The sequence below is a fragment of the Pollicipes pollicipes genome, unplaced genomic scaffold, assembly GCF_011947565.3.
Source record: "Pollicipes pollicipes isolate AB1234 unplaced genomic scaffold, Ppol_2.1 Scaffold_4002;HRSCAF=4701_pilon_pilon_pilon, whole genome shotgun sequence".
Lineage (NCBI taxonomy): Eukaryota > Metazoa > Arthropoda > Thecostraca > Pollicipedomorpha > Pollicipedidae > Pollicipes > Pollicipes pollicipes.
In genome coordinates this window covers 9116977-9140636 of record NW_023596420.1, presented here as the reverse complement: position 1 = coordinate 9140636, position 23660 = coordinate 9116977, and the positions used below count along the sequence as shown (strand labels likewise).

The 23660-nt window shown below is 56.5% G+C and overlaps 1 protein-coding gene across 1 annotated transcript in view; it reads left to right on the top strand.

Moving 5' to 3' along the window:
• LOC119093508 (equilibrative nucleoside transporter 1) overlaps positions 1-23660 on the top strand; it is a 32410-nt gene that overhangs the window by 5741 nt on the left and 3009 nt on the right. Inside the window, exons 3-6 of the mRNA XM_037216468.1 lie at positions 15535-15692; positions 19414-19559; positions 20130-20247; positions 21610-21739. Of these exons, the coding sequence (XP_037072363.1) occupies positions 15535-15692; positions 19414-19559; positions 20130-20247; positions 21610-21739 (552 nt within the window). The remainder of the gene's footprint in view (positions 1-15534; positions 15693-19413; positions 19560-20129; positions 20248-21609; positions 21740-23660) is intronic.

Here is a 23660-nt window from a genome sequence, read left to right as displayed (position 1 = left end):
AGTCCTGTCTTAATCGACCTGTCTTCGAAACGTCCTGGTCCACTAGCCTCCATCGGCAAATACTATCAGCTGCCAACAAGTGGCTTGGCATGAAATGCGGATATTTTCGGATTTTCTGTGATATCTATTTTTTGAAAAGCATTATTTTTTTGCCGAGACAACAGCATATAATGGCACTGGCACCCACGTCCGTTCCTGTGTACATGTGATCACCTGCCGCTGTGTACATGTAGTCACGTGTTGCCGAGCGCCGTAGTTGGCTCGCCATCTCTCCCACATATGTTGCATGCTACATATCCGCGCTGAGACCATTTTGAAGTATAGAGTGACATAAGGCAGCCCGAGCCATGGCGAAGCGGACCCGACTAGTGTACGACTGAGACGCAAGACGTGTGCACACAAGGCCGCCGTCCAGCAGCCTCAGCATCGCATGACTATCGCGCGTAGCTGGGTACGCGCTACCGAGCACAGGGCATGGACCGGTTAGTTTTATTACGCATCGTGTCATTTCTCAAAGGCAGTCTGCGCCAGGAACTTCGGATTTGGCTTGAGGTAGCCAACAATGACGGTGTCAAGAAACTCCGGGCAAGGCAGTAACGACGAGAGCTTGCTGACGTATTGGACGGCAGCTTTTATTTTCGTACATATGCCTCCCCCTCTTCCACCCCGGCAGTTTTCTACTGGGCTTCGGAATTTATTTTTTCAACCGGGCCCACTCCCGTTCCAAAACATTAAATGGTGTTGGGATCCAGGGGGAGGGGGTAGCTGGCTTTTCAATTAGAGAAGCTCTAGCTCCTCCCCCCCCCCCCCCTCCTTCGCTCACTACACATTGACGACAAAGTGGGTCAAATCCTTGGTTAAACCCATATGTTGGCTTCATCTTGGGTAGGTTTCGTCATTTTTAAATCTTCAGCCCCCATCTAATTTTGCGAAACCACTTCCCTGTGGAATCCGTGCATTGTTTTAGGTGGGGCGCTTTTTTAGAGATGCATAATTTTAGAGCTTTCCGACATTACATGCATTGGTCTTTAGATAGATAGCTGCTATCTCTTTGTGACGTAGTGCTGAAAATACACAGGGGCTCAAATTGTTTGGACAACCGCGCTCTTACGCAAACCTAACACGGCCTCGTGATTTTCCGTCTGTTGGGGATAATGCTTTCTGTGGTGCGAATGCAGCCATAGCCGATGCATATGAAGTAGACGAATTTGAGTCCAAAGCGAAAATGTGCGCATTGTGAACACGTAGTTTACATTCAACAACAAAATGTTGAAAATTGGAAAGTCTGAGCATACAAAAAAAGAATGTCCAAAAGAGAAATCATACACCTGGTCAGGGCCTGTTACCATCTGAGCCAGCAGAGTGCCAAGGATGCTTTTCTATTTTGCCGATCGCAAGAGGCCCAGCCTGCTGGTCTCACGGGTGCGCCCTTGACCAACAAGCTGGCCACGTGAATGTGAATGTGAATGTGCTGCGTGGAGCGTAATTAGCCAGCATCACCTGGTGTGATTCTCAGCCAAGGCCGCGTGCACGTATAGTTGCGCTACGTTTGAAACCGAATCCAACAAGTGGATACCATTGGCGCGTGCAAACTATGCGTCAATGTTTAAAATCTCGGACCGGAGCCGACGGGCGGGGTGCCGTCGGCGCGTGCAGGCATGCCTCATTGGTTTAACATGGGAAGCGTGAAATCCGCAAAATGACGTCATTCACTGAAGCGCGTGGCGACAGCTCGGTAGCGGGAGGCCGTAGCAAAACGGGATCAACACGTTTAAACGCGTAAAAGGACGGGAAATCGCGCAAGCGAGAATGCGAATCGATGCGCAAGTGGCATACTTGAGCTCGTGCGTGAAGAACAGACTCGACGGTTTCGAGGCGTTTTTCAGGATTGAGTCAGATCTCAATAATCCGAGCAAATAACGACGCGAAACCAACTGCGACGTCCAGGCGTACGTCCCGCCTCTAAATCAACTGCGACATCCAGGCGCACGTCCCGCCTCGAAACCAACTGCGACGTCCAGGTGTACGCCCCGTCTCGAAACCATTGCGACGTCCAGGCGCACGTCCCGTCTCGAAACCAACTGCGACGTCCAGGCGTACGTCCCGTCTCGAAATCATTGCGACGTCCAGGCGCACGTCCCGTCTCGAAACCAACTGCGACGTCCAGGCGTACGTCCCGCCTCGAAACCATTGCGACGTCCAGGCGTACGTCCCGTCTCGAAACCATTGCGACGTCCAGGCGCACGTCCCGTCTCGAAACCAACTGCGACGTCCAGGCGTACGTCCCGTCTCGAAATCATTGCGACGTCCAGGCGCACGTCCCGTCTCGAAACCAACTGCGACGTCCAGGCGTACGTACCGTCTCGAAACCATTGCGACGTCCAGGCGCACGTCCCGTCTCGAAACCAACTGCGACGTCCAGGCGTACGTCCCGTCTCGAAACCATTGCGACGTCCAGGCGTACGTCCCGTCTCGAAACCATTGCGACGTCCAGGCGTGCGTCCCATCTCGAAATCAACTGGGCAGCCCTTGACCAACACTGGCGCCATAGTGAATCTGGGTCATTGCGTGAACATCATCAGCCCACCACCATCTTTCTCAGACAAGACAGCCTGTGGTCGCATTAAATCTGGAACCAATCCGACTAACGAGCGCCGCCACCGCGTGCAAACCATTAACTGATATGGGGGGTGACCAGCTTTGCCGTGCTGTACGCGCACCGAAGTGATCTGCTAAAATATCGACCAAGACGACTGAAAATAAAGTAAAGCTGGGTCAGCTTCAAATGAAACACGCTGAAATAACCTACATCAAGTTAGCACTTTAGAACCTGCATAACCTGCGTAACCTGCGTAAAGATCCCTCGAAACCCCATACGTTCTGAATCGGCGTGGCGAGAGGAAGGTTTGTGTCGTACTGAAGTCCAGATCTGCCCAACGCGCGTGGTGGGCGTCAAAAAACGTGCCCATAACAACCCGATAGCGTAAGCATTAGCGACGGTCGGCTCCGCGCCCTTTGACGGTTATCAGCAGCGAGGAATGTCGGCTGCCGCGTACTAATCGATTGCACATCTGCTGGTTGCTAGGAGACGGATAGAGTGAAAACCAGAACACAACGACGAGTAGAACTTAACTAGACGAAGTTACTGGTGGTTCTAAAATGGCTCTCCTGCGCGGCTGTTTATACGTAGTGTCACATAAATTACAGCTTGACAAATAATAAGTGACGAGCAGAACACCAGCAAGGATCTCACTTTCAGCGTCTGCGCACTTAAGCAGATACAACACATCTGGACAGGTCGCCAATCAACTCCGACAAGAAGGCAACGACCAGAGCCAGAGTCGAGATAGCCAAATCGAGCTTCGCTACGGCGAACACATAGCATTTGGAGATGGCCTCCTGGCCAAGGTCCTGTCGGCCTTGAGGAGTGGTGTTATTACGCGGCCTGGTTCAGCGAGCAGGTCATCATTGCACCGAAAACCTTGCCGCTGGTGGCATGAGCTTGAAACTTCTGGAGAAGCAGCGTGGAGGGAAAAGAACCTGCAGGTCGGTGGACGCTGTCCCAGACTTAGGGAAGGTTGTGGATTACCCACGTCTAATGTCACACAATTTCGTATTGATGCAAGCCGCGCTATCATGCTTCCTGGATCCAGATCCTGGATCCAAAGCTCTGCAATGGCGACCATTTTGAGTTGCTCGAAGGGGAATGTGACCTCACTGATGAGTCAGCTTGTGAAGTGGCGATTCAGCAGGATGGGGCCACCTGTTCCACGTCAGAGACCCTTAAGGGGTAATCTGAGACCAGGCTGTAATTTTGCTGATCGTGTACTACCGTCTGTCTTCGGTTTCTTTGAAGTTGAACGCTCTGGTGATGGGGTAAATTAAGAAACTAGAGTCAATATATCGCTCAAGTAGATCATTGACGGCTGGAAATTGCGTGTAAGGTTATCCCATTATTAAGTAGAAGTAGAATCATGAATGCCCAATATGTAAGTCAAATAAATTTCCGATCATACCGAATGCAACTATCTCAAGTCGTCCCTTTGCAGCACACCTTTCATCATTGTGTGCCCACCACCAGGCATCCCAGCTAATATATGAAGGGCTTGAATTTGCACGACGCTCCACGGCGCATTCATGCTACTCTAGGCATCGCGGCATATTTGTGCTGATCATCTCAAAACCTCAATTTAATGCTTCTCAGGTTTTTACAGCGTCCTGATATGACTATCGTGAACACAGGGTGTGTAGGCAAGTTCAACCAAGGTCAGGATCACGGGATGACCCTAGATGACTTCAAGTACTTACCAGGAACGGCAAAAGATGTAGATCGCGTAACAGTGTTTTTCCCCATCTCGAACTTCTTTGTGGAATGAGGGGAGTGTGTGTGGCGGAGGGAGGGGGGTGGGGGGGGGGGGGGGGGAGGGCTGGCGCCGTGGGAGGCGGCTAGGTTGTCGAAGTTGGCGACTGGCGACGTTAAGGTACGACCGAACGTGACCTTTGTCCACATGCGCATGAGCTCTTTAACTGCGCCTGGAGTCTGGGTGCGGCTGAGGGCTGCCGGAAGTTACTGATCCCTGACGTGTAATCACAGCATGGTGCCTCCGCCGTCCCTGACGTAACACATGCCCCGCTTGGGCATCCGCTGTGTATACTCTGTAGGCAGGATGGAGGCGGGGTAGCTTTCAGTTCAACATAAGCCTTTTGATTTATAGCATCTGGGTACTAAATGCAGACGTGACTGGCAGGGCGAGTTATCTTCTGGTGGCTGTACATTTGTCCATCAAGTATGCTGCTAAGAACGTAAAAGACGCGCGGTTCTGGCCACCGCCATACCTGCCTGTTGCTTGGGAACCGCCCATCTGTCCACCATTTGAGGTCTTTGTCAGACACCCGGCGCAGGTCTGCCGTGTGTGCATGTATGCGTGGTTTGAGTGTGTGTGGGTGTGGGTGTGAGTGTGGGTGTGGGTGTGGGTGTATGGGTGGGTGCGTGCGTGCGTGCGTGCGTGCGTGTGTGCGCGCGCGCGTGTGCGTGTGTGCGTGTGTTTGTGTGAGGAAGGAGGTATGTGGGTGTGAACGTGGAAGTGGGCGTGTGGGAGGCTGACTTTTTCGGGGAGACCTGGGAGGCCCAGCCGACTGACCGGGACTGTTTCGGGGGGAAATGCACTGGCTGGATTCTGATTGGGAGCCGTCAGACGCCCACTCAGGAAATATAACCGAGCGTCTTGCAGCCAAGGTGTCGCAATCCGAACCCCTGCTATGCAAAACTTTCTCCGACGGCACTTGCGCTACCATCCCAGTGGAGCAGTTCCAGCCGAACGAGCAGCCCGAAATATTTTAACATGTCATGCAATGTCATGACAGGGCTATCCCGGCCGGCCCGACTCTCTGACGGCCACCTGCCAGTTGGCCGCCTCGGACATGGCAAATAGCGGAGCGCCGTGTCAGGGACGCGAGCCCGCGGTGTCTACCACTCCGGCGGCCGGTGTCCGGCGCCGACTGAGCCGCATCGACAGCCAGGCGTCGCCGTGTCAGGGACGCGAGCCCGTGGTGTCTGCCACTCCGGCGGCCGGTGTCAGGCGCCGACTGATTCGCATCGACAGCCAGGCGTCGCCGTGTCAGGGACGCGAGCCCGCGGTGTCTACCACTCCGGCGGCTGGTGTCCGGCGCCGACTGAGCCGCATCGACAGCCAGGCGTCACCGTGTCAGGGACGCGAGCCCGCGGTGTCTACCACTCCGGCGGCTGGTGTCCGGCGCCGACTGAGCCGCGTCAACAGCCAGGCGTCACCGTGTCAGGGACGCGAGCCCGCGGTGTCTGCCACTCCGGCGGCCGGTGTCAGGCGCCGACTGAGCCGCGTCAACAGCCAGGCGTCACCGTGTCAGGGACGCGAGCCCGCGGTGTCTGCCACTCCGGCGGCCGGTGTCAGGCGCCGACTGAGCCGCGTCAACAGCCAGGCGTCACCGTGTCAGGGACGCGAGCCCGCGGTGTCTGCCACTCCGGCGGCCGGTGTCAGGCGCCGACTGAGCCGCATCGACAGCCAGGCGTCGGAGGAAGAAGCGGGACGCGTGTCGGGACGTCTGCAGGGAGGCTTCCGACAGCGGGCGGCGCCTGCGCCTGAGAGCCGTCGGACCCGTCCGCCCGGCCCAGTCTGGACGCGTCCCGGCCCGACTGAGCGGCGTCAGCGGCATCAGGGCCGCTGCGCCGGACAGAGACCAGACGTGTGTACGCCCCGGCGGCTGCCGTCCGCTGCTGGGGAGCGCCACGGCTGGCGCGGCTGGAGCTGCACAGGGGTACGCTTACCTTACCAGTCAGTATGTGTGCGCTCATGAGCGAAACCATGGGCACAGGTACGGCGGCCGCACGGAGGGGGTGAGTCAGCGGTTCAGGGGAAGCCTGCGAAAGATCGCTGGCTTTGCGTGGAAGAAAATATCGAACTCACATTGGTTTAACCGTCGACTTGGAAACGATTGGCTCAGTCAATAGCCGGAGGACAAGTGTATTCTGATACGGTATCTGGGTGAGCTGACCCGCGTCAAGGATACAGGCGGCAGGAGAGCGATAGTGTGGTCAGGCAAGCCACGTCGCCTCCGTCTTTCGTGACGTCATGGCTTTTTGGGAACAATAGCCTGCCACCACAATATAAGCGTGTCCAACCTGCAAGTATAGATATCCACATTCTTGCTTCCACCGTTTTGTGGGTTCTCGCAAAACATCGTATCTTCGTTTTCAGTGCATAGCTCTTCTGGACAGGCGCTAGTGACAGTCGGGCTCTGGAAGTGTCACGAAGTTGACCTGAATCTTACTGACATACATGGTGATGAGTTTCAGGTCAGGGTAAGAGACCAAACACACGTTTCTTCCTTTTTAGACTCCACCAGTAGGCAGTCGACATGGCGTGCCCCTCCCACCATCTCAGCGACGCACATAGCGGTGTGTCATGACCTGCAATAAAATGTCGCGGTATGCCCTGGGAAGGATAATCTTTTCATTGGACGGAAAGAAATGCATCGCCAAAAAATAAATCGTACCCAATTATAGTTAAATGGGGTGTTAAACAAATTCGGAATCTTTGTTATAGCACACTGCCCCTTGTCCATTCTTCAGTATTCTGAACAGGCCTGTAACCAGAACAAATTCTGAGGGAGGCACCAGCGCCCCAACCAAAGTTGAACGCCTGGTTTGAAAACGATATTTTTCTGGGCTGGAGCCATTATGCTAGTTGCAATGCGCTATCCTTTAACTTGGTGCATATCTTGGCGCGAGAAAGGGTTGCGTTCAATGTTTTTAAAATTGCCTTAAAGTCTTAAAATTGACATACAGGGATTGCACGGAACTGGCTGATGGCCGAGGGACGCACCTCAGGTTCCAGAGGATGCACGGGTAACCGGTGTACCCGACTTTCAGGGACCTGGTTCTGAGTGACTCTGTCCTGAGCATACCCGTTTCAACGTGGCGAGGGGCTTTAGATGGCCATTGCAACGTTGCCATTTGTACATAATCCACGCAGAACGCAACTCCCTTTCTGACAAGCACTGCCTATTACCCTTCGACGGCTGGAAAATTCGGTTGATTTGAAACGTGATGTTCAGCACTCTTTAGCGGCAGATTCGGTAATAAATGGAAGAGGTCAAAGACCTGTAGATCTCTTGAGACCACGCCAGCTCGTAAACCCACGAAATCCTAGTATGCCGATCCCTGCACAGTTAGTGAGCAAGGCTGCCGCACCCCCCCCCCCCCCCGCCCTCTCCCACTTGCACACTTTCATCTCAATCTCAAACACCTTTTCATTTCAATGTTAATAATCATTGCGACCAGCATTAAAGCATCGAATACGAAACCTGGTAAATCAGCGGAGGGGGTCCAGGTGCAAGCATGCAGGAGAGGCTTCTTCATACACCGTCAGCTACACCCCTTTACGAGCGGAGCGAAATAGCGCACGCGCGAATCCATGCATCCTGTCTGATGGATGGCATGAAGGGACCGCTCGCTGCTCCGCGTGGCCGATGTGGAGAAGCTCGTTCACCAGCTGCTCACCGGCCGCCACTCCCAGAAGCACCGCGGCGCGGCGCTGCACGTGTTCGCGTAGCCGATGTGAAGAAGCTCATCCACCAGCGCTCACCGGCCGCCACTCCCAGAAGCACCGCGGCGCGGCGCTGCACGTGGCCGCGTGGCCGCCTGGTAGCCGCCTGCACATGCTGTTCCGCAGGGCATGCCTCTGTGCGGAACAGTGCAGCGGGTGAACGTTCCCTTGCTCCCGTGCCCCACGTGTCACGCCCCTGCACGCCCCCCTCCCCCCCCCCCCCCGACTGGATCAAACTGACAACCAGTGAACAAGATCTAGATATATTGCCTTTCGGGGAATAGATAGCGCAAAAGGCGCTGCAACATGCTGAGGTCCTATGTCGTTCCTTGAGAAAACGTTAACCTTAAGCTGCGCAACGCGCAATTGCGAAATGTAGACCGGCTTTTCACGCCACTGAAACCAAACTTATATCGTCGTAAATTATGAACACCACCTGGATGCAGCCCCTCGACGAAAGGAGGATCAAGCACAGCTCATAGGTGCGCCGCCTGCTGGATAGGCCCGCCCGGCTGGTCCGAACGTGTGCAGTCTCCGCAGCAATACGGGGTGGGTGGGCTGTGGTCCACCCGCTTCTTTCTGAAGGCCATCACTGCGGTGATCTTCACAGATGTCCAGTGAGGAACGGCTGTAAAGAGAGTCCCGTCCGCCCATTTTTTCAACGTTTCCGCGCCTTTGACTCACGTAATGTTCGCACATCCTTCGTCCGGCTGCTGTCTGCCGGCCCTGGCAGCGATCTTCCCTCAGCCGTATGACTATTCCGCGCGAAAGAAGCTCCCCTCCCCCGCACCAGGAGGCTCGACCGCTCGTGGCTAACCCCATCCAGTGACGCCGGGGTGGGGGCGGTGCGCCAGCCAATCAGCGGGCGCCACACCCTCCCGCGTGGCGATGCCGAGTGACGACGTGAGCTCGGCGTCCACCCGCGCCCCACGCCCCGCGCCGTGACGCCCCGGCATGCGGAGGCTCTCTCCGTCGCTGCAAGTGGCAGCCACGACAGCCTCCGGCGTCCGGGGCTGTCCCGTCGGCTGAGTTGCAATACTGCCTGCCGATGCGTTTGAGTAGCGGGCGGCGGGCCCTGGCTCGCGCCGGCGCATCGGCGGGCCTTGTGAGCGCGCTCAGCGGCGGGGCGCCGCCGCGACGGTGACGTCAGCGCCGTCGGGACCGACGATGAGCTGTTGTCTCGTCGGACCCCCGGGGCGCCCACTCCTGCCCACCCCGCCCGGTCGGCGGCGGGCGGGGCAGATCCGGCACCGGAGGCTCGCGGTCCCCGCCGGCCAGCGGACGGCGGCTCTCCGCACGGCAGCTGCGATAATTCACCTTCTAGACGCGTGGTCACCGGCAATAGTGCATGTGGGCTATACTGACTGAGAGTGTTTGGAGGACTGCCACAATAGTTATAATATATATGTATATATATATATATATATATATATATATATATATATATATATATATATATATATACATGTGTATAATAGGTACTAATATGTACCCTAAATTGCTTAAATGAAGACTAAGGCAAGTTAATTATGTAATTTAGAAGCATACTCTGCATTTATTTTCCATTTATATTGCAATGTATGTGTATTACATTCACACTGCACTGTACTTTCATAACATTTTGCACACATTTAATGCATGCATGCGCATACATTTCAAACATGCATGCATGCACTTTCATTGAGGTAAGTTCATGGATGAAAATATAAATTCAGGCTATTGAAAAAGTAAAAAAAAAAAACTATCGCATCGTGTTCCTAGGTGCCCGACGGCCAGACGACGCGTCCGTGGCAGCTGATGTCCGAGCCGAGCTGCGGGTGTATTATGCGCTGTGTTCCGCCGCCGCCGCCGCCGCCGCCGCCAGCTGTGCTGATCAACCGCGCTCCCCTCCGTCTGCCTCGTCTGTCCCTCCCCACAGCGGTGGTCGTCATAGAACGGGTCTGAAATTGCGGGGTGGGTTTTTCAACATAGGTCCGGGGTTATTTGGAGACCTGAGCTCTGTCGCATGCGCCTTATGCCCAATATGGAAAGCATTTCTGAACCCAGGAGGCCGGTCCCCCACCCGAGCTTCCTGCCCGGACGGGATCTGGTGAGCGATTTGAGCTGTGCTCTGATGAGGCTGAGAGGAGCCGAATCTATCGCGAAGCGAGCCTCGTTTTTGAAGTGCGCTCGGCATGCGAGGCCGCTGTCCGGCTGTGGCGGGCAAGGGGGATGGGCCGCACGGACGCTGTCCACGCGGCGTCGCCGGGCGGGCGGGCGCACCGAAGACAGCGGCTGGCCGGCCCGGACCAGCCAGCGGAGAGTGGACCGACGCTGACACCGGCGGTGGCTGGAGCCGCACATAGCGGCGGGCCGGCCCGGACCAGCCAGCGGAGAGCGGACCGACGCTGACGCCGGCGGTGGCTGGAGCCGTGATTGGAGCTGGAGCCGTGACGCGATTTCCCCAACCACGCTCCCCACGTGCCCGGCTCAATTTCTGACTGGTGTGCGCGATTGTGACAGCATTTCTAGCTGAAGTGCGTATTGAGGAGGGCGGCTTGGCGCGACTGCGTGGTGTCGGAAGGGCCCCAAAATGGCGCGGTCAAACCATCATGAACGCCTCTTTCCATACAGTCATATGGGGTCAAATATAATACGGGTCGTTAAGCTTGGCGATGAAGTGAGAGAGTCATAGACCTTGTCTCGCAGTTCCTACGCTTAGGCGTGCCTGTTTAACCCACTCGGATGCTGCGGTGGTTTGTCGAGGTGGGTAGAAGCGAGCTTCCCTGGTCTGATTCCGGGAGCGGGGGGGGGGGGGGATGTATTCCCTGTGTCTATTCTGCGAACATACCCCTGGCTCAACCGTCGCACTCGGATTCAGTCGGCCTTCATCTGTGACCAATTTTTCCTGGTGGGAGGGGTTCGATTACACTGCAGGAGCGCAGCCCGAGTAAGACCATCGGGAGATAATTCCCCAGATTCTGTGACGCGCATGTATGAAACCAGATTGTGCCGAGGCACGTCTGGCCAGCTTCCCGCTATTGTTCTGCCTGCTGCGCTGTCCTGCTTGTGTGACAGTTGAGGCGTGGTCCAGTGCGCTGCTCTGCTCAGGAGAGTGCTGACAGGAAACCGGCCCGCTCTTTGGACTGCGCGGTGTTTGTTTCTGTAGGCTGTTGAGTCTGCCATGGGGCAAGCCTGGCTCAACTCGCCTGTGCCGATCGGCCGGTTAGCAGGCCGTTTTGTATCGGCACCGGGAGTGGTCCCTTCCGACACCGGTCGCTCGCCGCCCGTCACAAATGGGCAGCACGTACGGAGAGGGACGTTGGGATATACGTGAGATTCTGATCGTAGCGGTTCGCTTGATTACCTCTGGACAGCATGTGTTTCATGTCACGTCCGCTACGCAGGTTGGTGGGTGCGCCTCGTCGCACACATGAAAACTGTTGCACATGCTGTTTTCCGTCACATCATCGCTGTCTTTGCTTATAGAAATTTGCGGCGACTGTGACACAATTGTCTGAGACGGACAACCATGCTGAAAGGGTTCTGCGCATCCCACATTGATTCCGTATGACGTCACATCCAATCTTTGCCATCCGAGTTATTGATTTGCCGCGGCGTTGATTTTTTTTTTTTGTAGCCACTCACTTGCAATGGCGTTCATTCGGTACTGAAGAGGAGCTATAGCCGAGTGTTGACAAACAGAATATTCGATTGAAAACGTGGCTTGATTAATGTGTAATTGGTTGTCATTGTCCAGCATAGTGTGATCCCGACTTCTTGAATAGAACACCCGACACGCGTCCTGTATCTCCCGATTGTGTTATCAACAAGGGGCCGGCTGGCGGCAGTCAAGGACGCGCGTGTGGGGCCGGCGGGGTGTATATCATCAGCGGCACTCTGTCGCGTACCATCCTTCAGCTTATCAAAGTAGAGGGATGGGGAGGCATGGCTTCCTGCACGCGGGTCACAAGACGCGTCGAGCTCGACTCGCCTTCAGCGCGCCTGTGAAGCCGCGCTGGACCCCCGCGCCTCACCGGGCCGGACGACGCCTCACCGTTTTCGGAGGCGCGCGCCGACGCAGATGACCCCATGACCTCGGCGCATGTCGTGAGGCGTGGCTGCACGGCAGAGGTCGTTCGAAGGACTGACGCCAGCCAGCCGACTGGCTGACGCTGGTCGGGCCTGGCGGAGGCGGCCACCGATCGATGGACGTTCTCGTCGCACCGGTTTTGCCGCCGCGCTCTGCGTCTGTAACTTTGCGCCGGAAATGGCGCGGCAATGCGCGGACAGAACCTCGGCCGCGGCGGTGTTTTGCCCTGTTCCGTGCGAAGCCCTATGCTTTTCACGGGACGAACGTTGGACGCGCTGTTGCGAGCGCACGCGCTGGACGCGAGGTGTGCTCGAAGTTACCGAACGGCTGGCTGAGCGCACGCGTTTGTGGTTATTGGGAGCCTCGCGGTGGGGGCGTTGGTTTCTCTGTGCGAGGCGGAAGCCCGCTGATGATTTGAATCGTTTCATTCCGTGCACCGCCGTAGGTACTGATTTCGAAGCTGCCAAACGTCACTGTGCCAAATTAGCCACACTAACCATTAATGAGCCCTTTAGCTTAGCACTCCCGTGATTCCACGCCCGCGCCCCTGCGCGTCTTACGGTCATATACCCTGTGAGATCAAACCAATAATTTCGACATCCAAGCTTTAGCGATCAATTGCATTCGCGCTGTCGCGGGAGGTGCTGGAGGGGGAGGGGAGGGAAGGGGGGGGGGCACAACAGGCCTTCGCGTGCCCTGCATTGGTGATGTCCCTAGGCCAGGGATGTCGCTCTGCTTCGGTCGCCGGCTGGAGATGCAGTGGGTTTCCAGCTCCACATCGCCCATACGCTGCCCCCTTGCGCTAAGGTGACCGGGCTGGCCAGCGAGGCAGCAACTCGGGAACGGTGACCCGGCGACTTTTCCCACGACCTGCGACAGCTCCGTCCCAGAGCGGGGAGGAGAGCGAGGATGTATCCAAGAGGAAGGTGGAGGGACAACGGGACACGGACCCCTTTCCAAACTGGGAAAAACCTGCTTTCACATCGCTCCCATAAATTTAGTACATGGGACCGAATTAGTAGCTGTGGCTTCAAACGGAGACCGGCCCCTCTGGAGATCACATGTCGGGTCCGATGGAGATCACATGCCGGATGCTGGGCTCGGCCTGCGGCCGCTTGACTGGAGCTCGGGTGGCGCCGAGCCGTGCCATCAGCAGCGTCCGGGACGGGCCGGACTGCGGTGTCGGGTACAGGTGGCGCGCCGGTCGGCTGCACCGGCACGCACCGCGGCCGCCTCGCCGCCGGGGCCGCTGCCGGCGGGACGCGCAGCCACTGCCGCTCCACTGCCTGGTCACCGAAGGGGGGGGGGGGGGCGACTTAGTCTGTCCGCAAACAAGGGCCGACCCGGGCACTATGGGGGCTGTAGTGAGGATGGTGGTGCAACCTCGTAAAATCATCCAAGGCGTTGTAGGTGCAGATCATGAATTTCAGAAAAGATGCCTCGGTGGGTGGTGTTGATTGGCGACCTGATGTTGTATCTGATTAGCAGTTGACCCTTTCATGCCTGAGGTCGTAACTGGACTTCCGGTTTTACGGTTATCTATATGTGATTAGCATGTCATTACTGGAAGCTTACACCGAGGTCGAATAGCATATCGAAATTACTTCATTGGACTTCAAACACACTGCACCTGTAATGAAAAGCAGTTTCAATGTGTTGTGCACCCTGCCGCTGAGACTAGGACATGCCTTCCCGTCCCTCTGCGTTACCGCCGGGTGCGTTTTACGATTTTTTTATTATACTCCTCATTAACTTCAAAGTCACTTCACTTCAGCAAGCATGGTGCCCTGACCGCAGTCTCCACTTCAAGCAGTGCTTCCTGAGGAAGTGCTAGCCTGCCGCGAGCTCAGAGGACGGAAGTCGCAGCTCAAGCCTGCTCCGGCTCCGATGCGGCAGATGGGCGCAGTCATGGCGTCGCGTGGTCGGCTCGGTCACGCCACCCGCGAGCCGGAGTCTGGCAACCTGTCTGAGGCTGGAGTCTGCTGACGTGTCTCAGTCTGGAGTCTGGTGACGTGTCTGAGTCTGGAGTCTGGTGACGTGTCTCAGTCTGGGGTCGTGTCCACCACGTCGCTGCCCGGGTGTCCCGGTCACCAGGGGCGATCGCGTCAGATGACATGACGTGCTAGCGTGCTTGTGCTCCTGACTCATGGACATCATGTAATGGATCCGCAACCTGCGTCAGCTGGATGTCCCCCCCCCCCGCCACTCCCTGGGTGCGGTCGCTCCTGGACGGGCTGGCGGTTATCGTGGCCGATGCGGTGCAACAGGGGTTCCGACCCACGCCGCGGGTAGGTACTGGGAGAGCTGCACTGCACCAGCCAATGGTATTCCGAGGGTTAGGAGCCAGCAAGGAATATTTGACGGGTACGAATGAATTTCTGCCTGCATTGCATTGCGGTAGATGGCGTATGGCGTGGGGCAAAGTGGCATTTTCTGACTGTCACAGAGAATCAACTCGAAAGTGGGGGAATGTAAGCCGTCTTTTGGTATATTTCTTGTCTTTTGTCTACATGTATCACGAGCGGTGTCCAATGAGCTCGAATGCTCGGGAATATAAGCCGCCTTTTGGTTGGTACATTTCTTGTCTTTTTTTTTGTCTACAAGTATCAGGGGCGGTGTCCTGTCTGGGCCGCCGTCCAGTGCCCGGTGACTCCCCGGGGGCGACAGCAGACATTACGGCCAGCTGCCGCTCCACATTCCACCTGCACGCCGGGGGTCTATTCCGGTGCGTGCCGCGTGGCCCACGGCGCTGGCGGCCGGCCAGCGGCGGCGGCGGCGGCGGCGGCGGCGGCCGCCGCCGCCGCCGCCGCCGGTCGGGTCGACCACGTGGCCGTCTGGCCGCCCGTCGGCGACGGCTCAGCGGCGCCGGTTTCCGCCGGGCGTACCGTCGGAGCACGTGGAGCGGCGTGTGCAGCGACGGCCGGCTTTTAGATGGCCTGGAGCAGATGACGCTGCAGGGCTCCGTGTCAGAGCGAAGGGATTACGAAATGGACACCGAATGGGCCATGGATGTATAAGGCCTGCATCGTGCGACACGCACGTGTTGGCAAGTAATGCTGGAAACCACGCACCGAGGTGGCGCCCATGCACCTCTACATTACCGCCATTATTGCCGGCAACGACGCGACCACGTTCGCTGGGACCACGCTGGTATTGACGCACGGCCGAGGACGGAAGGAGGCGCGTTCCGGGAACGGCACTCCGTAACGGACAATCCACCACCGGCTGGGCTGGAGGCTAGTCCGGCCGGAGACCTACTGAACTTGCTTGTTTTGGCGTTGTCTTTCCCAGCGGGTTGTCCGGCATGTCCGGCACCGTTGAGAAGAAGAATGCACAACCGAGCCCGCGCCCCAATTTCAGAACGCGATGTGTTCTTTGCAGTACTGGAACTACAAATTCCGCAACGCCACACTGGACGCGAACAGCAACGCCACCGACACCACCACCGACCTGCAGTACAACTTCTTCGCGTACCTCAGCGTGGCTTCCATGCTGCCCAACACCATCTTCCTCACGCTGAACGCCGTGCTGGCCGACAAGTAAGTGGCTGCAGACGTGACGCTGGGGAGGCGGTGTAGATCGAGCCTTTGTTGCGGAAGGATTCGGGGGTCTGTCGCCTTGTACCGTAAGCAATTGTAGCAAATGGCAGAGTGTGAATGCAGTGGATATTGCTACGTTGGCGATACCCATTTCACTTTCGCCATGAGCATCACCAATGAAATTTGCATTCTCTGCGTATCTTGTGTTTCATCTGTTCTGTGTTGTATATAATTCGCATGATATTTCAGGTGCGATGTTTGAGTGCAAGGAAGCATCCTTAATATGTACAAAAGCAGTAGATTTTACGTTGGTCGAAACGTTTGTCAGCGGTGCTGTAATATGGCTTTAGAACATTGGTGAAAATGCTTAGGTTTTTATGCATGCGTGTAATCGCCTTTCGTCAACAAATGGTCTGTTGCCTGTCTTGCTCAGGATCACAATGAGCGTCAATACGATTCAATCATTAGATCTGAGACGGCGACGTCAACATGGTCAGATCGAACCACCGCACCAGCATAGCTGACAATGGGCGCTTAACCGACGTGTCTGGTGATGTAGCGAAGTGGTCTTCAGACTCTGAACCGGGGCCCCGGCCTGGGTCGTCTGGCTCTTACTGTGTCGGGAAGAGCCCGACAGGCTAAAGCATCTGAGGCACAGATTCTGGGTGATGATGAACTAGGTCCCGTAAATGTTTTGGCTTAAATGCAGCAAATGTGTGCACTGACAGCCATATGCTAGTACTTCCAACAACGTGTTTGTACACTGTAGCGGGTAGATGCATTTCTTTTTGAGTACCACAAGAATGTGCATATGTAGGTAACTCTGCTATGCGTGCAACAAGGTTGACAAAAGCTTGTGGTTCGAGAACGTCATTATCTTTTAAAGCAAATGCCCATTAATTGGGAGCAGTGATCTCTTGCAGGTCCCGAGAAGATCCTTACTAATGCAAATTTCAGTATCATAGTTAGGCTGCTATTCTATAGTTGCGAAGGCATGAATAAGTAACCGCTGTATTTTGTCGGCACAGTGCCAAAATAAAATTGTTGAACAAAGTTCTGGGCATCGCTTCATTACTGTTGGCAATTGGGTCAGTACTCGTTCAGGCGCGTACATCCATTACCCAGATGTCGGGAGATGCCCTGTCACCCCTAAGGTAAGCACCGGAAACGTTGATGGCATGGACTTCCGGACGTATTTTGAATATGCACCGTTATCATCCCCGGATGTTTCCATCGTTGGCCTGGCGCTAGGCCACTGGACATGAGGCTGCCGCTCTCAGCCACCGAGCTGCCGCCCCGACCGTGCATCCGGCCGTCACTCTCCTGAAGGCCGTGGCCGACGCCCCACGCCGCCGGGCGCCGACCGCCGGCTATACCGGCAGCGCCGTGTCCGACCGCTTGGCCTCCAGCGCCACTCCCGAGTCGTCGCCGGCCGGCAGCTCTGGCGACGAGCCACGGCCGGACAGCGGCAGCGTGCTGTCGGAGGCGACGCCGCGGCGGCGATCACCGCGCGCCGCCGCCGCCGTCGCCGCTGCCGGCCGGCCGACGGCGCTGTCCGAGAGGCCGGGCGTCACGCGCGGTGGCTTGACGTCCGTCGCGATCGCCTCCAGGCCGGCGTGGCGAGACATGAAATGGTCGTCAGGCCGGAAGGCGCCGCAGAAGTAGCGCAGGCTGACTTCGCCCGGGTCGGCTGTCGCCGGCGGCGCGGCCGGCCGCTCGCCGCCGGCGCCGGCCGCCGCGTCGCCGGCCCGCTCGGCCGAACTGGTCGGCGTCGGCAGCGTGTGGTAGGACGAGTCTGCCGTGCCGTTCACGCTGCCGTACGGCGAGCTGTCGTCGGACGAGGGCGCCCGGTCCAGCGGCTCGTCCTCGCCGCCCGGCTCCTCCTCCGGCGGTCCGTCCGCCGCCCACGGCGTCGGAGCGCGCGTGCTCGTCATCCGCGAGCGGCGTGACTTGGAGCCACGTGCGGCCGTCATGTTGGAGATGGCGTCCAACAGCTCTGAAGAGGACGAAGCCTGGAAAGTGTCCGGCGGTGTTTCCGACGGCAGAGTTGCGCTTGACGTTGGTGCCTCGGAGGAATAGCAAGCCTGGACTATGTCGTCGGGAATCTCCAGCGGCAGGGACGCACTGGCATCCAACATCTCTGTGGAGGAAGACTCCAGGAAAGGTTCTTGCGGCGCTTGATGTGGATCAGTAAACCTACCTGGCACTTGGCGGGGGCGTGATGACAACGTCAATGGCTTGGGCGGAACAGGCGGTGGTGAGCTGATGCCGGTTGTTTCTCTTTCTCGCACCGACGGGTGCTCCAACGGCTCTTGTTCTAACGGCTCTAACGGCTCCCGCAAGACCGTTTTGGCTTCTTTGCGCTCCAGGCACACGCCGTCGTTTTCGACCTCCTTAAGATGCAGTAAAGTCACCTCTTCCTCCTCTTGGCCCTTCTCTGTTTCCCAGTCGCCTTCCGGGATTGGATGAAAGTCAGCTTTGGCAAGAGCTGCCAACGCCTTTTCCTGCAGGGAGCAGCCGCCACGTGCAGCCAAGATAATCGTGCACTCGGCTTCCCCTTCGCTCCCTGCCATCGAAGCGTCACTTTTTTTAAAGCCGATCGGCGAATTTTCATCTGAGAATTGTGGCAGGCCAGGCTTTTCCTTAGTGGAAGCTGCAGCGGACCGCGGGATCTGTTTTGATCCCGTCAGGGAATTAGCCCAGTTGTGGATGCGGAGGCGCATGTCCACCGAGTAGGGAGGCGAGCCTGGGCATTCCTTCGCCGCGTTGGTCAGGAAGGGGCAGCAGGAGCTTATGATGCCAGACATATGCGCTCCTCTCCCTTTCCCGACGGGCTTCTTTTCCGTGGTGGATACTTTGGGTTGTCCCGACTGACTACACTACGAAGTAGGTGAGCGTATCTTGCCCACTAAATAGTTTTTTGGTAAATGAACTCCATTGTGATGTTTTAAAAATCCGGAAGAATTAGACTCCAAACCCAACCTGTGACATTATTGGTAACTGGAGCTGTCAAGTACTACAAGGGCATTTTGTGAACAAGCTTAAATGTTGCAGCCATTATTTTACTTAACACGTGCTTCTATAACCTTGGTACTTTCAACGAGGGCTGACTTGGGACGTGGTAGGCGGAGTGGGCCGTGCGGGAAACGCTGCCGTACGGCCTACTGTCGTGATGGTAGATGATTTGCCAGCAAATCAATTTTATGACGTAATTAGACAGTTGAACTGGGTGCTGGTAATCTAATTAACGATGTCTGATATTCATCAGAAGCTGATTTATCAGTAAGGATTACGACTCATTTAAACGATTCTGGAATGCAGCGGACTGGGGGCGTATCGATGGATCCATTCAGGGCAACTAATTGGAAGCTTAAAGGTCAGTGAGGTCACCAGTTGCGGTAGCTGATTGGTGCCAGCTACCAATGTTACAAACGGACGGGGACGGATTTTGGACGACCCAGAGCTTCACCAAAATCCACCACCCGAATCGACTTCTACCCTCAGCGTCTTTTCCGATCTTTTTAAGTCTAGCAGTCTATCCGCAGCTATACCGATGTTTTCGAAGTACCAAGCTGCATAGCCAACAACACAGAGTTTGGTTCGTTGCACGTCGATACCGGACCGCACCAGCCATTGCCGATGCCGGAGTAAATGATGCCGTGATATCGTTCTCCGCCCCTTTGGTTGACATGAATATACATCTGAGTAATTCCCTTTGCAGGATCAACCAGCAGCTGAAGCTTTTGGTGGCACTCGGCGTCGTCATCGTCTTTTTCATTGTCACGACGATCCTGGTGCCCGTGAACTCTGACCAATGGCAGTCTACGTTCTTCGCCATCACCATGGTGATGGTAGTGATTCTGAATGGTAAGCCCCGTGGCTTGAGGTGCGCCAGCGGCGCTCCGTTCTTGGCCGCGTGTGAAACACCGACACATAGCGTAAGACACCGACACAGGTCTCGTGTTCTCCACTGACCTGTGTCGGTCGTGTGTTCTGTGCTGACCTGTGTCGGCGTGTGTTCCATGCTGTCCTCTGTATTTTCTGTGCTAACTTTTGTCTGTCGTGTGCTCCGTGCTGACCTGTGTCGATCGTGTATTCCGTGCTAACCTGTGTTGGTCGTGTGTGCCGTGCTGACCTGTGTCGATCGCGTGTTCCGTGCTGGCCTGTGTCGATCGTGTGTTCCGTGCTAACCTGTGTTGGTCGTGTGTGCCTTGTTGACCTGTGTCGATCTTGTGTTCCGTGCTAACCTGTGTTGGTCGTGTGTGCCTTGTTGACCTGTGTCGATCGTGTGTTCCGTGCTGACCTGTGTTGGTCGAGTGTCCCGTGCTAGCCTGCGTTGGTCACGTGTTCCGTACTAACCTGCGTAGGTCTTGTGTTGCGTGCTGACCTGTGTGAGCCGCCGTGCTCGTGTACTGACCTTCGCCTGCCGGTCGACAGTGGGCGCCGCCGTGTTCCAGGGCGGCCTGTTCGGCCTGTCGGCCCAGTTCCCGTCCAAGTACCTGTCGGCCGTGCTGTCGGGCCAGGCGCTGGGTGCCGTGTTCGCCTGCGTCTGCAGGTCGGTACGGGGCCGACCGGTGGGGGGGGGGGGGGGGGAGGGTAGGAGAGGGGAGGGAATCGCTGGCGGACCCCGGCCGCCGCCTGAGCGGCCGGCACGACAGGCGGCGCAGACCGGCCGGAATTGTCGGGATTGGTAAGCTCTACAGCGCCATCCTATTCGGCACAGGGTGCCTGGCGAGAGCGTCTAACGATACGACGCTCTGCCATATTTATAGATTTAGGAGACATTGTTACCACCCTCTGTCGAAATGGCTGGCTATATAACGATCATCTGATCGTTATGCAACCAGGATCGTTGGATCAAATAGGATCATTGAAAACAAATCAAAACAAATAGGATCGTTGAAATCAGAGGATTTGGGAGTGCCTATGTGCCATACCCTTTGTAAGGTTATATGCACCAGTCAACACCTTGGGGAAGAGGGAGAGATACGCTGGTGATATTCGGGTACCCCGTGTGTCCGTTTCACGTATGACAAAGTGGTTTGGAAGCAAGCTCATGGCGGTGAGAGCTGCAACCACGCGCCCTAGTGTTGTCACGTAGTACGCCTGATCTGCCACCAGCACGCCCAGCTCCCCTTGCTCACCGGTCAGCCGGCACAAGACAGGTTGTGTGCCAGTTTTGCATAACAGTAATGCGCTTCACATGTCAACGTGGTTCGCAGTCCTTCGCTTTCTTGTGGTATCACTCTAAAAACTGTTCTTCACGGCAGTTTGAAAGCTGATGTCCTGCCTTGATCGCAGGTTTGAGGTTATGAGTGTTAGATTATGTCACGTGTGTTCTATTGTTGGAGAGAATCGAATGGATGTTATTATATTGTAAAATGTCCTGAAACATGCTTGAGTAGGACCGTAGAACACTTACCCGAAATTTGTAGAATGATCTGTGAGATCCAGGACAAGCCTGACATTAAAGCGCATGCGCAGATGTTAATCCGAAGGGCAGGACGAGTAATGAGGCGTTCTCGGTCGGTGCTGGCTGATGCTTCAGAAGGTGAACGTCTGGCTCCAGGCATGTTGCTTGCTGTGTCCCCGCCCCACCAAAAATCCGCCGCCCTATGACAGACCCGCATCGCTAGGCTGGCGTCTGAGAGGAAGGCGTACGGCCGAGCCGTGCCAATGGAAATGTGGCGCCAGTCAAGCCGTGGCCGACTGCGCTGCGACATGATTCAGTCAGTCTCGAGACGGTTTAAATATACTCTTTTATAATTTTGTTACCTTCAGTTTGATGTCAACGTACTGCCCCATTCTTTCTTCAAATGCGACAGCACGATTGCAGCAGACGAGCGCCGCTGCTCATCACCGGGCGGTGGCGGACAAACGGCCGCGGCATCTGACTAATTCATCCGCGCTCCGCCAGGATCGTGTCGATCGCCGTGTCCGGCGACGACGAGGTGGCGGCGGCCGTCAACTCGGCGCTGGTCTACTTCACCCTGGCCGACATCACCCTGGCCGTCTCGATGGGTGCCTACCTGTGGATGACGCGGATGGTGAGGGAGGCGCGCGGGACCACCAGGCCGGCCGGCACGCGCCACGCGAGTCGTGGCCCCCGGGCATCCGAGCCGTCTGGAGTCCGTGCGTCCTGGGAGTCCGTGCGTCCTTGCGAGTCATACGGATTTGTTTTCAGTTTCTCATTCACGTTTCATTTTCGCGACGCCCCAATTATTCGAGGGCAAGCCGCTGCATGCATGAATCATGATTGGGCTTAAGTGCCACCTGGTATGTCAGTCGTGGCGTCGAGCCCTGCAGGGGCCAAGTCTCGGTGGGGGGGGGGGGGGGGCTCCCTGGTGTATGCAGTCCCGCATGAACTATCCGCTCTTCTAGATCCCATCTCTCTGAAATGGTCACGGATGGCTGAAAGGGCTCTTGTACGAACCAATCCAAACCAAATAATTGGGAGTCCGCAAACCAGGAGAAACAAAGTCCTTGGTTTTGGAGACGGGAAGGGACCATTGCCATTGCTTATTCATCAACGCTCATAGGGCCAGCTTTAAATTTTCAGGAAGTTGAGACCTCAGGCCCCCCCCCCCACACACACACCTTAACGCCCTCCTCTAGTTCCAGCACCCCGCCCCAAACCAGGGCAAGCGGCCACAGATGCTCCTCCCGTTCCTGCTGTATTCCTGGAGAGATCGGGTTCGGCCATGAGTGCCTAGAAGAAAACATAAAAAATGGGTTGGGGGGAGATTTTCAAAAAAATATATCCGGTACACCTGGGGCGTGCGGTTGTCATAGGGGCGCTCCGATGCAGGGAGTAGTTGGTACAAAAAACGTCACATCAACAAATTGAACAATGAAAAAGGTTACACGGGTGGGTGGGGCACATTTGAAAGCCCCGGTGATAAGTGTAGTGGCTGGGGATGGGCAGTATATTGTCTGTAGCTGGCGAATCAGTTAAAGCAAATGGTAGTCCCGGGCGCCTGTCGTTTCTAAAGAGTGGCCTCATTTCAACATTTCCCACGTACCACTGCCGAGCGTTTCCGGCCAGCTCCGGGCTTGTGTTGATCTGCGCCGGGACGCAAGCTGTTAAGTATTCCCGGCCGGGCGGCGGGCGTACGAGGCCGGCCGGCGCGGCCAGGGGAGAGGGCACCTCTCCCACAGCACGAGGGCCGCTGTTGGCGGGAGAGGCGAATTACAGTCTTGCAGTCATTGCCAGCTTCCTATCGCTGACGTGAGCGTGTTGCAACGATTCTGCGACGATGACTGTGCTGATGACGTACATATGATCTCGATTTAACCGCCGTCTCGCCCGGGGGCAGGGGTGGGGCGGGGGGGGGGGATGAGGCAGAGCAGTGTCCGCGACGTGGCTGCGCTCTGCCTTCTCGGCGTCCGCTGCCAGAGTTCGGCTCGCCTTGTACCCGTCGGACTGACACGGACACGTCAACGCCTCAATTGGCTGCAGCGGGGCAGGATGCCGGGCGGAACGCGATCACTTGTGCGGCCCGGATGCCGCCGGGAATCCGACGGTCGCTGTAATGGAGCGCGTGCCGGGCGCCCCGCCCCCCCCCCCTCCCTCCCGCCCTGCAGACGAGCATCATTGGCTGTCTGGGCGGGGCCTCATTTTGCCTGCTTTTTTTGAGTATAATCGGATCGAAACGGTCGTGCTAACGCGATATCTCCGGTACCTGCAGCTGCCAGCGCCCCCATTCGTTGCACGATTATAGGGGCTTGATCCTTGCATGTTTGTAAAGTTTGGAAATGCGTGATTTGTAGTACGACCTTCATTTGGTCATCACTAGGTGTGTTTAAGCTCTAAACTGTTCTGGCTATATTTCGGCTTCGGTTTCTACTTCGGCTGTGGTGGTTTGGCGACGTGGCGAGGCTCTGTCGGCGAGGTGGTTTTGTCTTTCGGGATGTCAATCGTGCGAATTGCTTTTTGCTGACTTGCGCACTCACAGCAGCAAGTATGTG